The sequence below is a fragment of the Pelodiscus sinensis genome, chromosome 14 (assembly GCF_049634645.1).
Source record: "Pelodiscus sinensis isolate JC-2024 chromosome 14, ASM4963464v1, whole genome shotgun sequence".
Lineage (NCBI taxonomy): Eukaryota > Metazoa > Chordata > Testudines > Trionychidae > Pelodiscus > Pelodiscus sinensis.
In genome coordinates this window covers 20,663,324-20,681,570 of record NC_134724.1, presented here as the reverse complement: position 1 = coordinate 20,681,570, position 18,247 = coordinate 20,663,324, and the positions used below count along the sequence as shown (strand labels likewise).

The 18,247-nt window shown below is 44.3% G+C and overlaps 1 protein-coding gene across 1 annotated transcript; it reads left to right on the top strand.

Annotated features, from left to right (window-relative positions):
- Nucleotides 1–3,619: 3,619 nt before the first annotated feature.
- Nucleotides 3,620–17,748, top strand: HDC (histidine decarboxylase). The gene is made up of 12 exons (XM_006139237.4): nt 3,620–3,870; nt 5,582–5,754; nt 6,299–6,412; nt 7,640–7,762; nt 8,511–8,645; nt 9,512–9,655; nt 9,915–9,981; nt 12,177–12,339; nt 12,456–12,546; nt 14,446–14,544; nt 15,958–16,059; nt 16,249–17,748. Exons 1-12 carry the CDS (start codon nt 3,843–3,845, stop codon nt 16,987–16,989), a joined length of 1,980 nt encoding a protein of 659 aa, XP_006139299.2. The 5' UTR covers nt 3,620–3,842; the 3' UTR covers nt 16,990–17,748.
- The last annotated feature ends 499 nt before the right edge of the window (nt 17,749–18,247 follow it).

Here is an 18,247-nt window from a genome sequence, read left to right as displayed (position 1 = left end):
AAGGAAAATCCAGGGAACTTCAGACCATTTAGCTTTACCTCAGTCCCCAGAAAAATCATGGAGGGGATCATCAAGGAATCCATTCTGAAGCACTTGGAAGAGGGGAAAGTGATCAGAAGTAGTCAACATGGATTCACCAAGGGCAAGTCATGCCTGACCAATCTGATTAGCTGCTATGATGAGGTAACTGGCTCTGTGGACGTGGGAAAGTCAGTGGATGTGATATACCTTGACTTTAGCAAGAGTTTTGATACGGTCTCCCACAATATTCTTGCCAGCAAGTTAAGGGAATGTGGATTGGATAAATGGACGGTAAGATGGAGAGAAAGCTGGCTAGAAGGCTGGGCCCAACAGGTAGTGATCAATGGCTCAATGTCAGGTTGGTGGTCAGTTTCTAGTGGAGTGCTCCAAGGATCAGTTCTAGGGCCGGTTTTGTTCAACGTCTTTATTAATGACCTGGATGAGGGGATGGATTGCATCTCAAAAAATCTGTGGATGACACTAAGCTAGGGGGAGAGGTAGATATGCTCGAGGGCAGAGATGGGATCCAGAGTGACCTAGACAGATTTAGAGGATGGGGACAAAAGAAATCTGACGAGGTTCAACAAGGACAAGTGTAGAGTCCTGCACTTGGGAAAGAAGAATCCCAAGCATTCTTACAGGCTGGGGACCGACTGGATAAGTAGCAGTTCTGTAGAAAAGGACCTGGGAATTACAGTGGACGAGAAGCTGGATATGAGTCAACAGTGTGCCCTTGTAGCCAAGAAGGCTAATAGCATATTGGGGTGCATTAGGAGGAGCATTGACAGCAGATCCAGAGAAGTGATTATTCCCCTTTATTTGGCTCTGGTGAGGCTACATCTGGAGTATTGTGTCCAGTTTCGGGCTCCCCACTATAGAAAGGATGTGGATGCATTGAAGATGGTCCAGTGGAGGGCAACAAAAATGATTAGGGGACTGAAGCACATGACCTACGAGGAGAGACTGAGGGATTTGGGTTTGTTTAGTCTGCAGAAGCGAAGAGTGAGGGGGGATTTGATAGCAGCCTTCAACTTTCTGAAGGGAGGTTCCAAAGAGGATGGAGAGAGGCTGTTCTCAGTAGTGATGGATGGCAGAACAAGGAGCAATGGGCTCAAGTGACAGTGGGGGAGGTCTAGGTTGGATATTAGGAAAAACAGTTTCAACAGGAGGGTGGTGAAGTACTGGAATGGGTTCCCTAGGGAGGTGGTGGAATCTCCATCCTTAGAGGTTTTTAAGTCTGGGCTTGACAAAGTCCTGGCTGGGTTGATTTAGTTGGGATTGGTCCTGCTTGGGTAGAGGGCTGGACTTGATTATCTCCTGAAGTCTCTTCCAGCTCTATGAGTCTATGATTCTTGAAGAGTCCGGTATTAAATATTTGTTCTCCAGGTACTAACTGAGGGTATGTCTACACTACCACCCTAGTTTGAACTAGGGTGGTAGTGTAGACATACCCTGAATGAAATCAAGTATCAGAGGGGTAGCCATGTTAGTCTGAATCTGCAAGAACAATGAGAAGTCCTGTGGCACCTTACAGACTAACAGATGTATTGGAGCGCAAGCTTTCACGGGCAAAGACCTGCTTGATCAGATGCATCTGATGAAGTGGGTCTTTGCCCACGAAGGCTTATGCTCTAATGTATCTGTTAGTCCATAAGGTGCCACAGGACTTCTTGTTGTTTTTGAATGAAATCAAGTTGCCTGTTAACCTTTGTTAAGCTAAATAGATTGAGCTCCTAGAGTCTGTCACTATAAAGGCAGAGTTTCAGATCCTTTAATCATTCTCATGACAATGATGTGTGTGCATTTTTTTTGTTTTACTTCTGTGCTTCCACCGTTCGACTTTGTTCCTTATCTGCTTCGTTTTACTGGCCAGTCTTCAGGTGATTACTGATGACCCTTCTGCCTTCCTGTTTTTCCCTTTGATTTTTTTCATAACCTCTGATCCTTGTTTCTTGCCCCCCCCCCTTTTTTCCTTCCCCCTTCTCCATTATTTATTTTTGGTCTGCACATCCTAAACTCAAAACTCCAGTCATCTGAAGAATTGGGCTGTGCCCACAAAAGCTCATGATACTATTTATATGTTTTGTTAGTCTATAAAGTGCTACCAGACCAGTTTTTGTTTTTTAAGTTTAACAATAACTCTGCTAGTTGCCAGTAAGTAGCAGGTCCTTGTCCTTCATGGGTCCAGCTATTACTAAGATACAGAATTTCATGCACTGCACCAATATATGACCCTGAGGTCACTAGACAGCTGTCTGTAATGATATTGGTCCCTACTGGCCTCTGTTATCCACTGTTCCACCATCCAAGGCCCAAGAGATCCAGTCCCTTCTTACATTTCCATTACCATCAGTGTTACCAACCCCAGCCATTCACAAACCATAAGGCAGGCCACTCAGACTGCAGAGACTGTGAAAGGAAGGAAGGAAAGAAGGTTGGATTCCTTTCCATTCCAGTTTTAGGGTGCACTTGAGTCAGATTTTCAAGCTTTTCTTTCCAACTCAGAGCATTCATAACTTTAGTAACAAAAAGAAAACGGAGATCCTCCCATCACCTCATGCCTCCAGGAGTTTTAAGAAAAATGCCGTAGATTTCAAGGCTTGCAAGAGTTGGCAATGCTCTGGCTACTAGGATACTAGGCAATTTTCTGCTGCAGCCCATCAAAGACCTGCCTTCTGTGTACAACAGGGGTGAGAAACCTCAGGCCCAGGGGCCGGATGTGGCCCCCCAGCTTGCCTGTATCCAGCCCCCGAGCATTGGATCAGGGTTCTCCCCAGCACTGAGGAGCCCACACTGGCTCTACAGCCTCCCCCAGCCTCCCCTCACTTGGGAATGGAGCACAGAAAATCTACTAGACTGGGCCCCAATCCTAAAAAGTTTCCCCAGCCCTGATGTGTAACATACTTTCCTATCCAGCCTAATATTGCTAAACTCAGTGGCTGTGTCTAGACTGGCAAGTTTTTCCGCAAAATCATCTGCTTTTGCGGTAAAACTTGCCAGCTGTCTACACTAGCTGCTTGAATTTCTGGAAAAGCACTGACGATCTCATGTAAGATCTTTTGCGCAAAAGGGCCAGTGTAAACAGCACTGTAGTGTTTTCCGCAAAAAAGCCCCAATCGCGAAAATGGCGATCGGGGCTTTTTTGCGGAAAACTGCGTCTACATTGGCCACGGATGCTTTTCCGCAAAAAGTGCTTTTGTGGAAAAGCATCCTGCCAATCTAGACGTGCTTTTCCAAAAATGCTTTTAGCGGAAAACTTTTCCGTTAAAAGCATTTTCGGAAAATCATGCCAGTCTAGACGTAGCCAGTAAGTGCCACTGAGGTGGTTCCCAGTGGACACAGACAATATGAAAAGGATTCTGTCAGCTTTTATTTGCCTCTATGCTGCATTGAGCTGCTTTTGGAATGTCTGTCACCCTCATCTTCATCCAAATCGTACATTAACATGTGTCTGGTTTATTCCATGAGGAGTGATTTACTCTGTGGCTGTTGACAGTGACTGAACACCAGGCTGTGTTCCCAGTAGTAAAAAGGGTTAATACAGAAACAAATCATCAAGAGGAAATTATCTGAGACATCAAAAGAGAGCAGGGAAAGCACGCTTGCAGTCTAAGACTGACAGTGGGGAGGAGTTAGATATACAGTTCCCACTACGGTAACCTGCCTACGCTAATTCTTCTCTGAAATGCGTGGGTCTGGCACATAAAGAGAGGTATAAAGGCTGAAAGGGTGAGCAACAAGCAGTGAAGGAGGACAGTTGCCTGCAGCCAGCTGAAGATTCACAGCCCAGGTTGGACAAAGTAATTTTAGAAGGAGCCATCATGGAACCAGGGGAGTACAGGCAGAGAGGTGAGTGAAGCAGATTTTCCTCCAGGGTATCAAAGCTGGTGGCATTGCTTGCTGGGAGAAGAATCGTTGTGAGTTTGGGAGCTGGCCAGGGCAGTCCAGGGGGGTTTGGCAGGCTGAAGTGAACTTACGAACACAGGCTGACACTGTGCACTCAGGTTAACCAGTGATCACACTCTAAAGTGGCAGGAGAGAGACAGAGTGGAAGTTGCAGAGGATGGCTCCGATGTCAGTTCGTTTTGTTGCCCTTGTAAATACATGACCACAGCAGCCTCCAGCAATGGTCTATAGCTCTGCAGTCTAGAATAAGCTTATGGGACAGGATTGTGTTATGTACCCTGGGCCAACATCCAGCATGATTGACCCCTTATGAAAGCCCCCTGATGTCGGTAGGGTTGCAGAGGTGTGAATCCGGGCAGAGCTCAGGCCCATTCACATAGGTGACACAATTTAAAAGTCAGGCACACTCCATGCCTGAGTCAGGAAGAGGAGAGTGTCTAACCAGTGGAGAAGGAGCCCAGACACCTGACTGCGTTCAGGGCGTGACAGCAGAGAGAGGGGGGACTATGAAAAGACTGAACATTAGTTTTATTTCTCTGAAACACACAATTTCAGCTGAGGCTGAGAATATCTGAATAGCCATCAGTGATTAGATACTGCCCCAAATTACGAGGTGCTTGAGAGATGCCTTTTGATACTTAACACCCACATAGGTCTCTTCATTTCTCATCTCACACTCACTGAGGGCTCTAGGCCACTTTACAGATAGGAAGCACAGAGAAGTGACATGTCTGAGCCATTGAGACAGAAAGCCAGTTCTGACCTGGAGTCAGAACCCAGCTCCCTGGCTTTGGGCTGCCTGTCTTTTCCAGATAAAAGGCTGATTTCCTTCAGAAGAAATATTCAGAAGCCCTCTGCCTTTGGGAATCTGTTTCACAAATGCATCTGAGCTGGGGCGTGCATTGCATGAGTATGTAGGGGAAACAGGCGAGTAAAGATCTGCAAAGAAGTTATAAAGTGTAGTAATTGAAACCATTACTGTGGAATCTGGAGCTTTTTTATTATATGGGCAAAGAAACAAGTATATTGCCAAGCAAGTGCTATCAAGGGAGGTTCTTCTTGGAGGCAGAGAGAGTCTTAAGCAAACTCTCGAGGTCAAAGTCAGCTTCTGATGAGAGGTACTAACATACAACAGAAAATCCTGGGGCTATTTTAAAACGGGCACTGAAGAGATGCAACTGTCATGCCCAGCAGACCTTAGTGTCTGTTTAGTTGGCAACATCCACATTTAAGCATTTTACAGATGTTAGTGGATTTCCTCTGCCTTCCTGCTCTGCTCTGGAGCTAGGGGGGCTTGAGACCTAAGCACTTTAGAGTTTCCAGTCCCAGTACATGGAGGGATGCATGCCACTGTATCCCTTGAAAGCCAAAGCCCGTCACTGAGGATTTGCCATCACTGGGTCATTCCCAGGAAATCTGTGAGATACGGTACAAGAAGCAGGTGACCATAAAGGGGGAAATGTGATACTTTTAATGTACTTATTTAAGTGTTTCCAGCCCAGGTGGCTCTGGAGTGTCCATTATATTCAGTAACACCACTGTATGTCAACCAGTGTGATCACTGAGCCCTAGCGAATGCAAAGAGTGTATGCGGATTGCTATATGCTGTTGGTCTTACGGCCTGACTTGAAAGATCACATCCTGCTTCTTCCAGGGAAAGAAATGGTGGACTACATTTGCCAGTATCTGAGCAACGTGAGAGAGAGACAGGTGACTCCAGATGTGCAGCCTGGTTACATGAGAGCCCAGCTGCCCGACAATGCCCCTGTAGAGCCAGACAGCTGGGACAACATCTTCGGAGACATTGAGAAGATTATTATGCCTGGGGTAAGAATTAGAGTAGAACCAGCAACAGGAAAGGGTCATTACCATCCAATGTGAACATCTGTCCATTTGGGAACAAGTAGTTCATAGCAAACTCTATCTAATTAACCAGCACAACTTTCTAACAGGGAAGAAGATCCATAGGATTGCAGTTCAATAATGGTGAAATTAAGTCACTGTTGCAGCAAACTCCATCAGATATAATTCTAAGCCTCCCTGAACTATCTGATTACATCTGATGTAACCAAAATAACGTTACCAAAATGGATGGTTGTCAGAGGGTCATAATTTCCTGTGTGAAAATGTACGTCTGTATGTTTAATTGAGATAAATACTTCTGCCTTAGTTTGCAGTTTATCTTTTTATTGCATTCTGCTATCTTTTGACCATGTTCCTTTGCTGTTGATGTTATATTAAAAACTTGCTGTTATCAGATCTCCAACAGGTTGCTGAGAGCCTTTCCCATCACATTGTGTTAATTTGTATGGCTGGTTCAGAGTTCTCTGACATGGTTCTGGATGTAATTTCTCTGTATCTTCTGATCTAGGTTGTCCATTGGCAGAGTCCACATATGCATGCTTACTTTCCAGCTCTGACTTCCTGGCCTTCTCTGCTAGGGGACATGCTGGCTGATGCTATTAACTGTTTGGGATTCACATGGGTAAATATGGCTTTGAAATGCTGTTCCTTGTGCTATGTTCTGCAGAAGTTCAGACCAGATTATCATTGTGGAGGCTTTGGGCTTTAAAATCTATGAATCAATAGATTAATGGGTTTTCTTCAAACCATATTAAACTATTTGCAAAACTAAAATATACATTTGCTTTAAAAAAATCTCCAGTTTGTAGGTGTAATAATTTCAATTCATGGTGGCAAGAGTGAGAATGGTACGCCAGTAATGGCATGTGTACACTGAGTTGTTCCCAAGAAACTGATCCTAAATGACTCCTTATGTGGATACTCTTAATCTGGCACAAGAGTAGGGTTGCCAGTTGTGGTTGGACATATTCCTGGAGGTTTCATCAGATGCCAATCTTTAATTCCTGGAGACTCCAGGACGATCCTGGGGGTCGGCAACCCTATATAAGAGAGCCTTGTGCTTGTTTAGTTAAACCCACCCTGGGCTAAGCTTTATACTTTAATGTGTATTTAGTTGCAGTATAAACAATTCCTAAGAGTCAAAATGACAAAAATAAACCACTAAGAAGATACCTGGTCAGGCTTCCTGTTCTTTTTTGCATGGAAGTAGCACAGCACCAGTCCCTGTCAATTCCCTTGGGCTGATGTTGGCTCAGAGGCTGAGTGGTGCCTCGGAGTCAGTGTGCATAGTTTATTCCAGGTGGACTCTTAGTTCTCCAGCTGCTTAGGGAGGCTCATCAAAGTACTCATGCACTGTGATGTATTCAACTTCTCTTCAGTGTGCCCTTTATGAACTCTCCCTCAGCTATTGGACTGCCTTGTTGACAGTGTTACTTGGATGAGAGACAGATGCCAAACTCAGTTGATGTTCAGATGTGTCTCATTCACGGTGATTTGGGAGGAAGCATTTTGTGGCCTGTGTGTACCTGTTAGTCAGGGAGTGCCTGAGGTCACAAAGGAGTCCTTGGCAGAGCCTGGAATTGAATCCCGAATCCCAACCTAGTGCCTTAACCACAGATCATTGCTTCTCTCTGAGAATTGCCAGTAACTTCTTTGGGGGGCATAAGAGAGATCCTTCCACCACAGCAATCTCTGCCTTGTCAAATCTAAACCAGTTCACTGTAAAGGATATTTTAAAAACAGTCGTATTTTGGCATCTAAGGAAAACATAAGGTATGAGGTTTACTCTCAGAGGGTTACACTTTCACAGGTCATTTGAATGACTGCCTCTATTTGTTCCAATCTATAGGCCTCCAGTCCAGCCTGTACAGAACTGGAAATGAATGTAATGGATTGGCTGGCAAAAATGCTGGGCCTGCCTGATATGTTCTTGCACTATCATCCAGACAGCCATGGAGGAGGAGTACTACAGGTAGGAGAGCTCAGTATTTTGCAGAGTTAGTTTGCACACTTCAGCACAGCTATTACTTTGCTCAAACAAAACTCCCATTAGAAGTCAGTTGAAGTTTTTACCTGAGGTGAAGTTTCCAGGAGTCCTGTGTCCAATTCTGGGGGATATGTTTTGGGAAAGATGTGGATAAACTGGAGAGAGTCCAAGAAAAGCAACAAAAGTGATAACAAGTTTAATAAATCTGACCAATGAGGAAAGGTAAAAACTATGTTAGCCACTACCCACATGTGGCTCTTGGGCCAGTTGAGTGTGGCTAGTTCACTTCAGAACTGGTTGGACACCACAGGGTTAAAAAAAAACCTACTATGTATGTTTAGTCTTAAGAAAAGAAGATTGAGGGGGATCCTAATCTTCCCGACTCTGGCTTTGGCTGCAGTGGGCCTTATTCAGGTCCATAATTTCTGTGGATTATACTGGTTTACAGCTAAAGAAATGTGCAGTCCTTTCTCCTTGTTAATGCACTGCTTGCTCAAAGCACACAATATTCAAACTGCAGCACTTTCTGCTGCTGGTCCAAAGAGACCAGAAGCAAAATAGGTAAGATCAGTGGGGTTCCACTGCACATGAAATAACTTGTGTGGTGGAAACAAAATAGGGGATGGATAAGATGATTGCTTTAGTGACTGTAGCAACTCCCTGTCAGACCAACAAAAAAGGAAGAAAACATTTCTGGATAGTCTGCAGTTAATAAGCTGCTGTTTCTTTGCAGAGCACTGTTAGTGAATCAACCTTGATTGCTCTTCTAGCAGCAAGAAAAAACAAAATTCTGGAAATGAAAGTTTCGGAGCCAGAAACTGATGAGTCCACACTTAACTCTCGTCTTGTTGCTTATGCATCTGATCAGGTAGCTTTCTACTGTTATGAGTAAACAAAGTTGTTCCTGTATTATCAGACTGGATACCAACACTTTGCAATTTTATGTCAGTAGTCAAAGCACTGTGCTGCTGTGAATGATCCTTCTGAAATAGGCAGTGGAAGACCTGTTTTACAGATGGTAAAACTGAGTCTCAGCAAGGTGAAGTGCCTTTCTTAAGGTCACAGTGGCACTAAGAGATCCCCTTTCATCTGACTTTCATGTCTGCGCTTGTCCTTCTTCTTTCCCGCTGTTGGCCAAACCTCCCATGTACTCAACCCAGAGCACAACATCAGAAAGATCCTCTGTGTTTCCAAGACATAGATACAGTATTGCCATAGCAGAGATGCTCAAGCTAGATTTCCCTCACTGTAAGTGAGAGGAATGTGCTTAATTTAAGAGCCCTTTGTTTCTGGAACTTTCTATTCTCCTTTTGTTCACCAGTTCCCAGATTTGCTATCCTTTCAGGCATACTGCAAAGCCCATTTCTGTCTTCTCCTTCCTAAAGTTCCTGAGGAGGGAACAGAATGAGGGGGGCTGTATTTCCAGGCAGCCCTTTGGGGATTTGAAGTTAAGCAGAAGGTGCACACCTTACAGCATGGATCCCTACTGCTTCCTTTTAGAAACATGAATGAATAACTGGAGCATGCAACTTCCATGATATAACTGATAATAACCCAATGGATCAGCAGAACTGACAAGACTGGATAGTAAAACATAATTATTTAGAGTTTATTAACTTGAATTTTTACTATTATCAGATTTCTAGCTTTTGTTGTAGTCTCTCTCCTTTCTAATGCCCACAACTTGCTAGACTTGCATAGATTCACACTCTCCTTATTTACTGTTCTTTTAAGGCTCATTCTTCAGTAGAAAAGGCAGGTTTGATTGCTCTTGTGAAGATGAAATTTCTGCCTGTGGATGAGAACTTTGCCCTCCGAGGTGATGCCCTGAAGAAAGCCATTGAGGAAGATCGAAACCAAGGTCTTGTGCCCGTCTTTGTAAGTTCTGCTTTTGGAAACTGACACATGGGTGTATTTTCATGTCCAGGTAGGGATGTGTCTGAATCATTCTGTTACTATGGCAACAATAATGAATTCAAGGTAGAAACACATGTGAATAATCTACACTTTGGCCTAGTCAAATAATAAAGTACAATTTTAATCTGACTGAATTCTTAGCCTGATTTGTTCTTACATGTGTGGGTAAAAAAAAGATTATTGCAGTATCCCATCTTGACAAGTCTTTGTTTTCTTCCAGGTTTGTGCGACATTGGGTACAACTGGAGTCTGTGCTTTTGACAGTCTGTCTGAGCTGGGTCCTATCTGTAAGCATTTTTTTTTAACCGTAAGATCATATGCAGGCAGTAAAGGGAGGCAGGTGTGGGATTTTTTTATGGAGCCAAGAGCAAATAGAAAATCAGTATCTTTATTAATGACCTGGATGAGGGGATGGATTGCACCCTCAGCAAGTTTGTAGATGACACTAAGCTAGGGGGAGAAATAGATATGCTCGAGGGCAGAGATAGGGTCCAGAGTGACTTAGACAAATTGGAGGATTGGGCCACAAGAAATCTGATGAGGTTCAACAAGGACAAGTGCAGAGACTGAAGAATCCCAAGCATTGTTACAGGCTGGGGACCAACCAGCTAAGTAGTAGTTCTGCAGAAAAGGCCCTGGGGGTTACAGTGGATAAGAAGCTGGATATGAGTCAACAGTGTGCCCTTGTAGCCAAGAAGGCTAATGGCATATTAGGGTGCATTAGAAGAAGCATTGCTAGCAGATCCAGAGAAGTGATTATTCCCCTTTATTCAGCTCTGGTGAGGCCACATCTGGAGTATTGTGTCTAGTTCTGGCCCCCCTGTCCCCTACAAAAAGGATGGGGACGCATTAGAGAGGGTCCAACGGAGGGCAACCAAAATGATTAAGGGGCTGGAGCATATGAACTACGGGTATGTCTACACTACCACCCTAGTTTGAACTAGGGTGGTTAATGTAGGCAACCGGAGTTGCAAATGAAGCCCGGGATTTGAATTTCCCATGCTACATTTGCATCTTGCCGGGCACTGCCATTTTTAAATGTCCGCTAGTGCGGACTCCGTGCCGCGTGGCTACACGCGGCACGGACTAGGTAGTTCGCACTAGGCTTCCTATTTGAGGAGTAATGGTGGTTTGGAATAGGAAGCCTAGTTCGAGCTACCTAGTCCGTGCCGCGTGTAGCTGCGCGGCACGGAGTCCACACTAGCGGACATTTAAAAATGGCGCCGCCCGGCAAGATGCATATGAAGCCTGGGAAATTCCAATCCCGGGCTTCATTTGCAACTCCGGTTGCCTACATTAACCACCCTAGTTCGAACTAGGGTGGTAGTATAGACATACCCTATGAGGAGAGGCTGAGGGAGTTGGGTCTGTTTAGTCTGCAGAAATGAAGAGTGAGGGGGGATTTGATAGCAGCCTTCAACTTCCTGAAGGGAGGTTCCAAAGAGGATGGAGAAAGGCTGTTCTCAGTAGTGACAGATGGTAGAACAAGGAGCAATGGTCTCAAGTTGTGGTGGGGGAGAGGTCCAGGTTGGATTTTAGGAAAAACTATTTCACTAGGAGAGTGGTAAAGCACCGGAATGGATCACCTAGGGAAGTAGTGGAGTCTCCATCCCTAGAGGTGTTTAAGTCTTGGCTTGACAAAGCCCTGGCTGGGTTGATTTAGTTGGGATTGGTCCTGCCTAGAGCAGGGGGCTGGACTTGATGACCTTCTGAGGTCTCTTCCAGCTCTATGGTTCTATGATTCTATAAACCACAATTCAGCTGAGCTGTTGGGGCTGATCCATAGACTTTTGGAGTCAGTGGGAATCCATAATAATGTCTGAGATATTTGATTTTAGCCATTAAAACATGGCCTGTTCAAAATGGCTGAAATTCATCCACTAGCAGAAGTTCCATGGATGCCCCAATACCAAAGAACCACAGGAGTTCTGCCTTGTGAGAAACAGTTACAGAGTAGGTGTGCAGGAGTATCCCACAACTTCTGCATGGTGGAATTGGGCTTTGTCCCTGCTATATTAACTCCAGCCTGGAAAAGGTTTTGAAAAAAGGGGCTGGCAGAACATCACTGTAGCCACTAGATCTTCCTTTCCAAGGTGTGGAAAGTGGTAATGGAGTCTGCTCCAACCCAGGTTCTGATTAGTGGTGCAGAGAGACTGCATAGCTGCTGTGATTTCCTGACTCTGGCTTTATGCAGGGGAGTTTCACTCACCATCAATACAGATGACAAGACCTCAAACTGTAAGAGGCTGCCTTACAGAATGGGGAGGACTAGCCAAGGTCCTGGTATATGGGTCCATCTAGATCCGGTCTTTCCTGGTGACTCCAGGTGTTTGATGCAGAAATATCTTTGGGACGGACTGGTCTGACTTGCTTCCAAACTCTTATATACTAACAAAAATTGAAACTTACTTCTTTAGAGTGGAAAAGCCAGTGTTAATCCACTGTGCCACCATGATTCCTCAAACAATTTCTGTTTCCCCAGGTGCCGCTGAGGGACTCTGGCTTCATATTGATGCTGCTTATGCAGGAACCGCATTCCTCTGCCCTGAATTTCGATTATTTTTGAATGGCATTGAATATGCAGATTCTTTTACTTTCAACCCTTCCAAATGGATGATGGTTCACTTTGATTGCACTGCATTCTGGTGAGTAGAGCAAAACAAGCAAAAGGAGCAAACACTCAAGGTACAACATACAAATTGTAAGGTCTTCCTTGGAGTAATTTTTGTTAACTAAGCACAATTCATTCTACTCTTGATAGGGTGAAAGACAAATACAAATTACACCAAACCTTCAGTGTTAATCCTGTCTACCTCAGACATGCCAATTCAGGTGCTGCTATTGATTTCATGGTAAGTAGCCATCTGAGTCAATACTTAACATTTCCCGCAAAATGTTTGAACAGAAATTGTCAGATTCCTAATACTCCTGGAGCTAATTCCATGTGGTGATAAGAATATTTATCAGGCAGAGAATAGAAACAATCTTAGTGATGTTAGATACAGTTTAAATAGAGGAGTGTAACAAGAGCTTTGGCAGTAAGCCTGCATTGATACTAAAATTGCATTGAAACTCTTCTTGATCAAATATAGACACTATATGGAAACTAGAAGCAACAAATATAGATGCTAGTTCTGTTAATCAAACAACACTTGAATATTACAATCCTCTGTTGCCCTGGAGACTTCTTTTGTCTGTATGGACTGAGATATTGAGTCAGACCCATAGGTGGTATAAATCAGTAAAGCTATATTAACTTAACTAGAGCCATGTTAATTGACACTAGCTGAGGATCTCACCTAGGGGTAGACAAACTTTTGGCCTGAAGGCCACATGGGAGTTCAGAAATTGTATGGAGGGCTGGATAGGTGCCTACCCCATCTGACCCTCTGCTCCCCATCCCATGAATGCTCCCCAAACCCCACATCTCCTGCCTACCACCCCCTGAGTCCTACCCCTGAATGCTCCTATCTAACCTCCCTATTCCCCACCCCAACTATCCCTTGGAATCCCTCCTTCTCCCCAGCCCCTTATTACAATACCAAGGAATCAAGTCTGGCAGTGCGATGAGCTGACGCTGTGGGGGAGGGGTACTAGCCTCCCAGGTGGGAGCTTGGGGGGCCAGACATAAGAGTCTGGCCTGCCGGATGTGGCCTGTGGGCCGTAGTTTGAGGACCCTAGTCTAGCCCACTCCCTCAGACAGAAAAAGGTCACTTCCATGTAATGTGTTGTCCGAACTGTGACAGTGGATGGGGCTTTTACAAGTTTGTGGGGCTTATTTTGTTTGTCTTGTTCCTACTCTAACCTACAACAATTAATCTCATATATGACATAGCTGTGGGAAAATACGTAAACAATGGAAATTCCTTGACTTGAAACAGCAGTGAAATAATACAATAAATTAAATCTTCATTGGGCTTTAAATGAAATGTTGAGGATAGTGGGGAGCTAAAAAGCAAATTATTTCAGATCTAACTAAATCTGAATACTGTATAATAACCCAGTAATATTCCATAACACCCGTGTTCTAGCTATGTGTTCATCAAGCTCCTAAGAGAGGCAATTGTTTTCTTTCTTAGTATTAATACAGCTTATTTCTGCAATTAGCAGACATTGCTCCCTCTGGTGGTTAATTTGGAGCCACGTTTTGTGAATTCTTTGAAATAGTTTCTTTTCTTTTTTTAAATGTACTCTGGTCCCCCCCACTAGATGGCTGCTGTTGCTTTTTCCAGTTTTTCTAGTCTCAATTGTCTCCTTCATCTGTTAGGCTCTGATTTGAGAAAACAGCCCTTTTTAGGACAGAAGTTGAGCACATGGACAAGTCAATCGGTCTTAACCTCAAGCATCACAGTCTTTAATTGGAGTGGCCTACTCATGTTTACATGTTTTCCTGAATGAGGACTTTAACCTGTTCATACCATGCTTTGCTCTGTGAACTGGATTAATAATGATAATCCATGAAAAAAGTTACACAAATCTAAGGCACCAACCTCTGTAATATCCAAGTGCGGTTGACAAAATATAATGGCTTTTCAGAACACCTGAAAAAATAACTACACAGAAACTTCCTTTAATGACGGTTAGTTATGCTACTATCCACAGTCTTTTTTTACCTAGACCAAACTCCTTCTCTGAGTGAGGGATACTCACCTGAGAAGCAGGGTGCAGGACCACACACTCCTATGCTGAAGTGGGACCCTCTTAAAAAATTGTTTTTTCCGTTTGTTGACATGCTGTTGTTTTGTTTATAGCACTGGCAAATTCCACTGAGTCGCCGATTTCGCTCTTTGAAGCTCTGGTTTGTGATTCGTTCCTTCGGAGTGAAAAAGCTTCAAGCCCACGTCAGACATGTATGTGAATAACATGACAAGTGTTAACATATTGATATTGCTTTTCAGCGTCTGACTCCATTAAACAGCTGCCAGGCTGGGGGTACAGATCCTCTTGTGCATGAAGCCTGTATATATCTGAATGCTATTGAAAAATGTATGCTGCTTTTCCCCTGAAGTGCTAGTCTGTTAGGGTACGTCTACACTGCACTGTGACTTGAAATAAGATACACAATTTGCATAGCTCAAGTTGCATATCTTATTTCAATGCTATTTCAAAATAGGTTATTTCATCATTTGGCACTGTCTACACAGCACCAAATTTCGAAATAAAGCGCCATTCCGAAACGTCCATTTCTCCTCATAGAATGAAGTTTACAGGGACGTCAGAATAGTGAGCCCAAAATAACAGGCTTGCTGTGAAGATGAGGGACAGTTATTTCGGGATACAAGAGTATCCCGAAATAGCACCACTGTGTAGATGTACCCTTAGAGGTTTTGACTCTGTAGTTCCTAGGGAGGCAACATTTTCATTGACTTTGCTAGTTTTATCTGAATAGGGTCACAGGACTGGGCATACAGAGAAAATTTTTTTTCAATCCTCCACAAACACAAAGCTCTCCATGCAGAAGGGGGTGAGTTATGAAGAGACCATTCAAGCAGCTCCAATGCGCCTCTGCACTCCACACAGCAGAGGGGCATTGGAGTTATTGAACTGGGCAAAGGGGGTAGTCATGGTCAGCGTGCCTGTAACTATGCATATCCGCAGGCCTAAACCCCTGAATGTAAGTACAGGAAGTGACAGCATGGTGCAGCCTTACCGGTGGAGTGTCTCTACTGGTGATCCACAGCCCAGAAGCATGGGGACAGATTCATTCTCCAGTGTTCCTCCAGAGAACTCAGCCTAAAACCCAGTTCTAGTTTTGTACTGGGTTCATCTGTAAGGGTATGTTTAGACTACATGCCTCTGCCGGCAGAGGCATGTAAATTAGACTACCCGACATAGTCAATGAAGCGGGGATTTAAATATACCCCGCTTCATTAAAATAAAAATGGCTGCTGTGCTGTGCCAGCTCAGCTGATTATCGGCACAACGCGGCCGTCAAGATATGGATTGATTGGTAAGGAAAGCCTTTGCCGACCAATCCGTTATGCCTCGTGAAACATACCCTAAGAGTCTGATCCACAACATATCAAAGTCATCGTCTTTCTACTGACTTCAATGGATCATGCTCTCACTGATCATGCCAGATGTTTGGCAAGTGGATGAAGTCTTTGTTACTTTGCAAAGCTGAGAATCTCAGTGTTTTGGCATTAGGTGTATGAGGCATGACTGGGGAGGGGATTTGGCTTTATGTATCTACTTAGTTCTGCATCTTATGTACTGTTTGTCATTCACCAGAAATCAACACTAAGAAAAATTTTAAATTACAGGGCACTGAGATGGCCAAATACTTTGAATCTTTGGTCAGAAGCGATCCCCTCTTTGAAATTCCTGCCAAGCGACACCTTGGACTGGTTGTATTTCGTTTAAAGGTAAAAGAGGATGACGATTTTGTGTTAATTTGGGAATGAATCTGCACTAGGCAGAATCATGTCTCCTAACTTGATTGCTGTGGGTAAGGGTTATACAGAGGAAAGCAACAAGATCACTGGCAATTGGCGATCTCTAACATGCAAAATCCACTGTAATATGCATTTCTTCTTATACATTTTTTAATACAGGGTCCCAATTGGCTGACAGAAAAGGTCTTGAAAGAACTGAGTAAATCTGGCAGCCTCTTCCTCATTCCAGCAACCATCCGTGACAAGTTCATCATTCGCTTTACCGTAACATCTCAGTTCACCACCAGAGAGGACATTCTGCGAGATTGGCACATCATCCAACAAACTGCAGCCCAAATCATTAACCAGCATTTCATGCTGCCACCCATCAACTCTGCCAAAATCCCCAACATAATACGTAACCCCAGTCCTATTGGGGGTAAGAGTACATCTCCATCTTGCACAGAGGTAGGAGACCACAAAGCACCTTCCAGAAAGATACTAGTGCAGCCTAAAAAGGTAGCAGTCAGTCCCACTGCATGTGTGGTCAGTCAACACCTGGAAGCCCAAGTGGACCCTCTGGATGACTGCTTTCCAGATGTCCCAGATGTCACCAAACATAAGTTATCCTCTTTCCCATTCAGCTACTTATCTGTACAAGACAAGAAAAAAACAGCCCGTTCCCTCAGATGTAACAGTGTGCCAACCATCGGCCACGGTGGTCTGAAGGCAGCAGCCTCTGAGAAAAATGGTTCTCACCCCAGTGATAAAATCCTTTCCAAGCTGCCCAAAGAAGTCATGATGCTCAAAAAAAGTGCCTTCAGACAACTCATCAAGTTCTACAGTGTCCCTAGCTTTCCTGAATGCAGCATTCAGTGTGGCATTCAGCTGCCTTGTTGTCCTCTGCAAGCGCTTGTTTAACAGGGGAAACATGTTGGCCTCCCCAGGTCGAAGAGAACCAAAGTTTGCTTATTCATATGCAATATGACCTGTTAGTGCGTTCCATATAGAAACAGTGTGAATGATCATTAACAAAAGTCTCATGCTTGTACCGAGGCGAAACATGTTGTGTATTTATTGATTAAAATGACAAATAAACCTCTTCAGCTTGTTCTGTGAAACTCCTCCTTCCAGACTGCGGTGGTGTTTGCATTAGATTGTGGAATGTTAATTGTAGAAGCCGGTTTGTAACTAGCAGGCTGGACTTGTTGCTGATTTAAATAAGGAGCGTTCCCACTGGCTTCAGAGGCAATGCATGAGGTGCAGCTCAGATTTGAATTTGGACCATTTATCCTAGTAGTTTGGTTTTTGACTGGAAAGTTATTGGGACTGATCCATCCCTATGGGAGATGGGGATCCTAACTGTGCCAGAGAGAGGAGTTCTCTAACACACACTGCCCTTCCCAGGAGGGGCTCCCAGACAAAGGCAGCTTCAGAAGAAATGGGGGGAGGGGCTTTGCAGGAGCCCTGCGTACATATCTGTTCAATCCACTCTAGGCCCTCAAGGCAGAGGCAGACAGCCTACCCCATTGCAAATTCTGCACCAAGCAGATTTACCACTGTTGGAACTTATGCCCAGCACAACCTAGGCAAGGACTCTGGCTCAATAATAGGGCTGACACCGGGCATAAGCAGAGCCCTGCAAATCTGTGGATATCCAGAGTATATTTATGTCCAGACGTGGATAGCCATGGATCATTTTTGCAGAGTGTGGTTCAGATGCAAATACAAAGTTTGTAACCACACAAGGCTCGAAGCAGAAGCAATTGATTAGAGCCCCAACCAGTTCAAGGGCTGCCCTTCTTAGGCAGTGGGGGAATATTCCTGCTAACAATAGTAAGGAAAATTCTTGCAAATTATAATAATAATCCGTCTTTTTCGCACATTTGTTTGGTAAATTAAAAATACTTTAAAGAGTGAACACCTCTGCTACAATGGAGAACATAAAAGCATATGAGCAGAAAATTATGCACAAGAACAGGAAAGATGATGCATGAGTCACGGGGGTTGTTCTAGACTCTCAGCGCAGTGTGCGAAAGGCATGGTACGGGTTGGCAAGATAGGGTCCACAGGCCAGATCCAGCTTACCAAGCTGTTAGATCTGGCCTGTGACAGCCCTGCTGCTGCCCTGCACTGCTCTCAGGCCAATCGAGACCTGGAGATAGGGGGACCGCATAAA

Coding starts and splice junctions, on each gene's coding strand:
- HDC (XM_006139237.4), top strand. CDS start 3,843: ATGGAACCAGGGGAGTACAGGCAGAGAG. Junction 3,871..5,581: donor AGGGGAGTACAGGCAGAGAG/GTGAGTGAAGCA, acceptor TGCTTCTTCCAG/GGAAAGAAATGGTGGACTAC. Junction 9,656..9,914: donor AAGGTCTTGTGCCCGTCTTT/GTAAGTTCTGCT, acceptor GTTTTCTTCCAG/GTTTGTGCGACATTGGGTAC.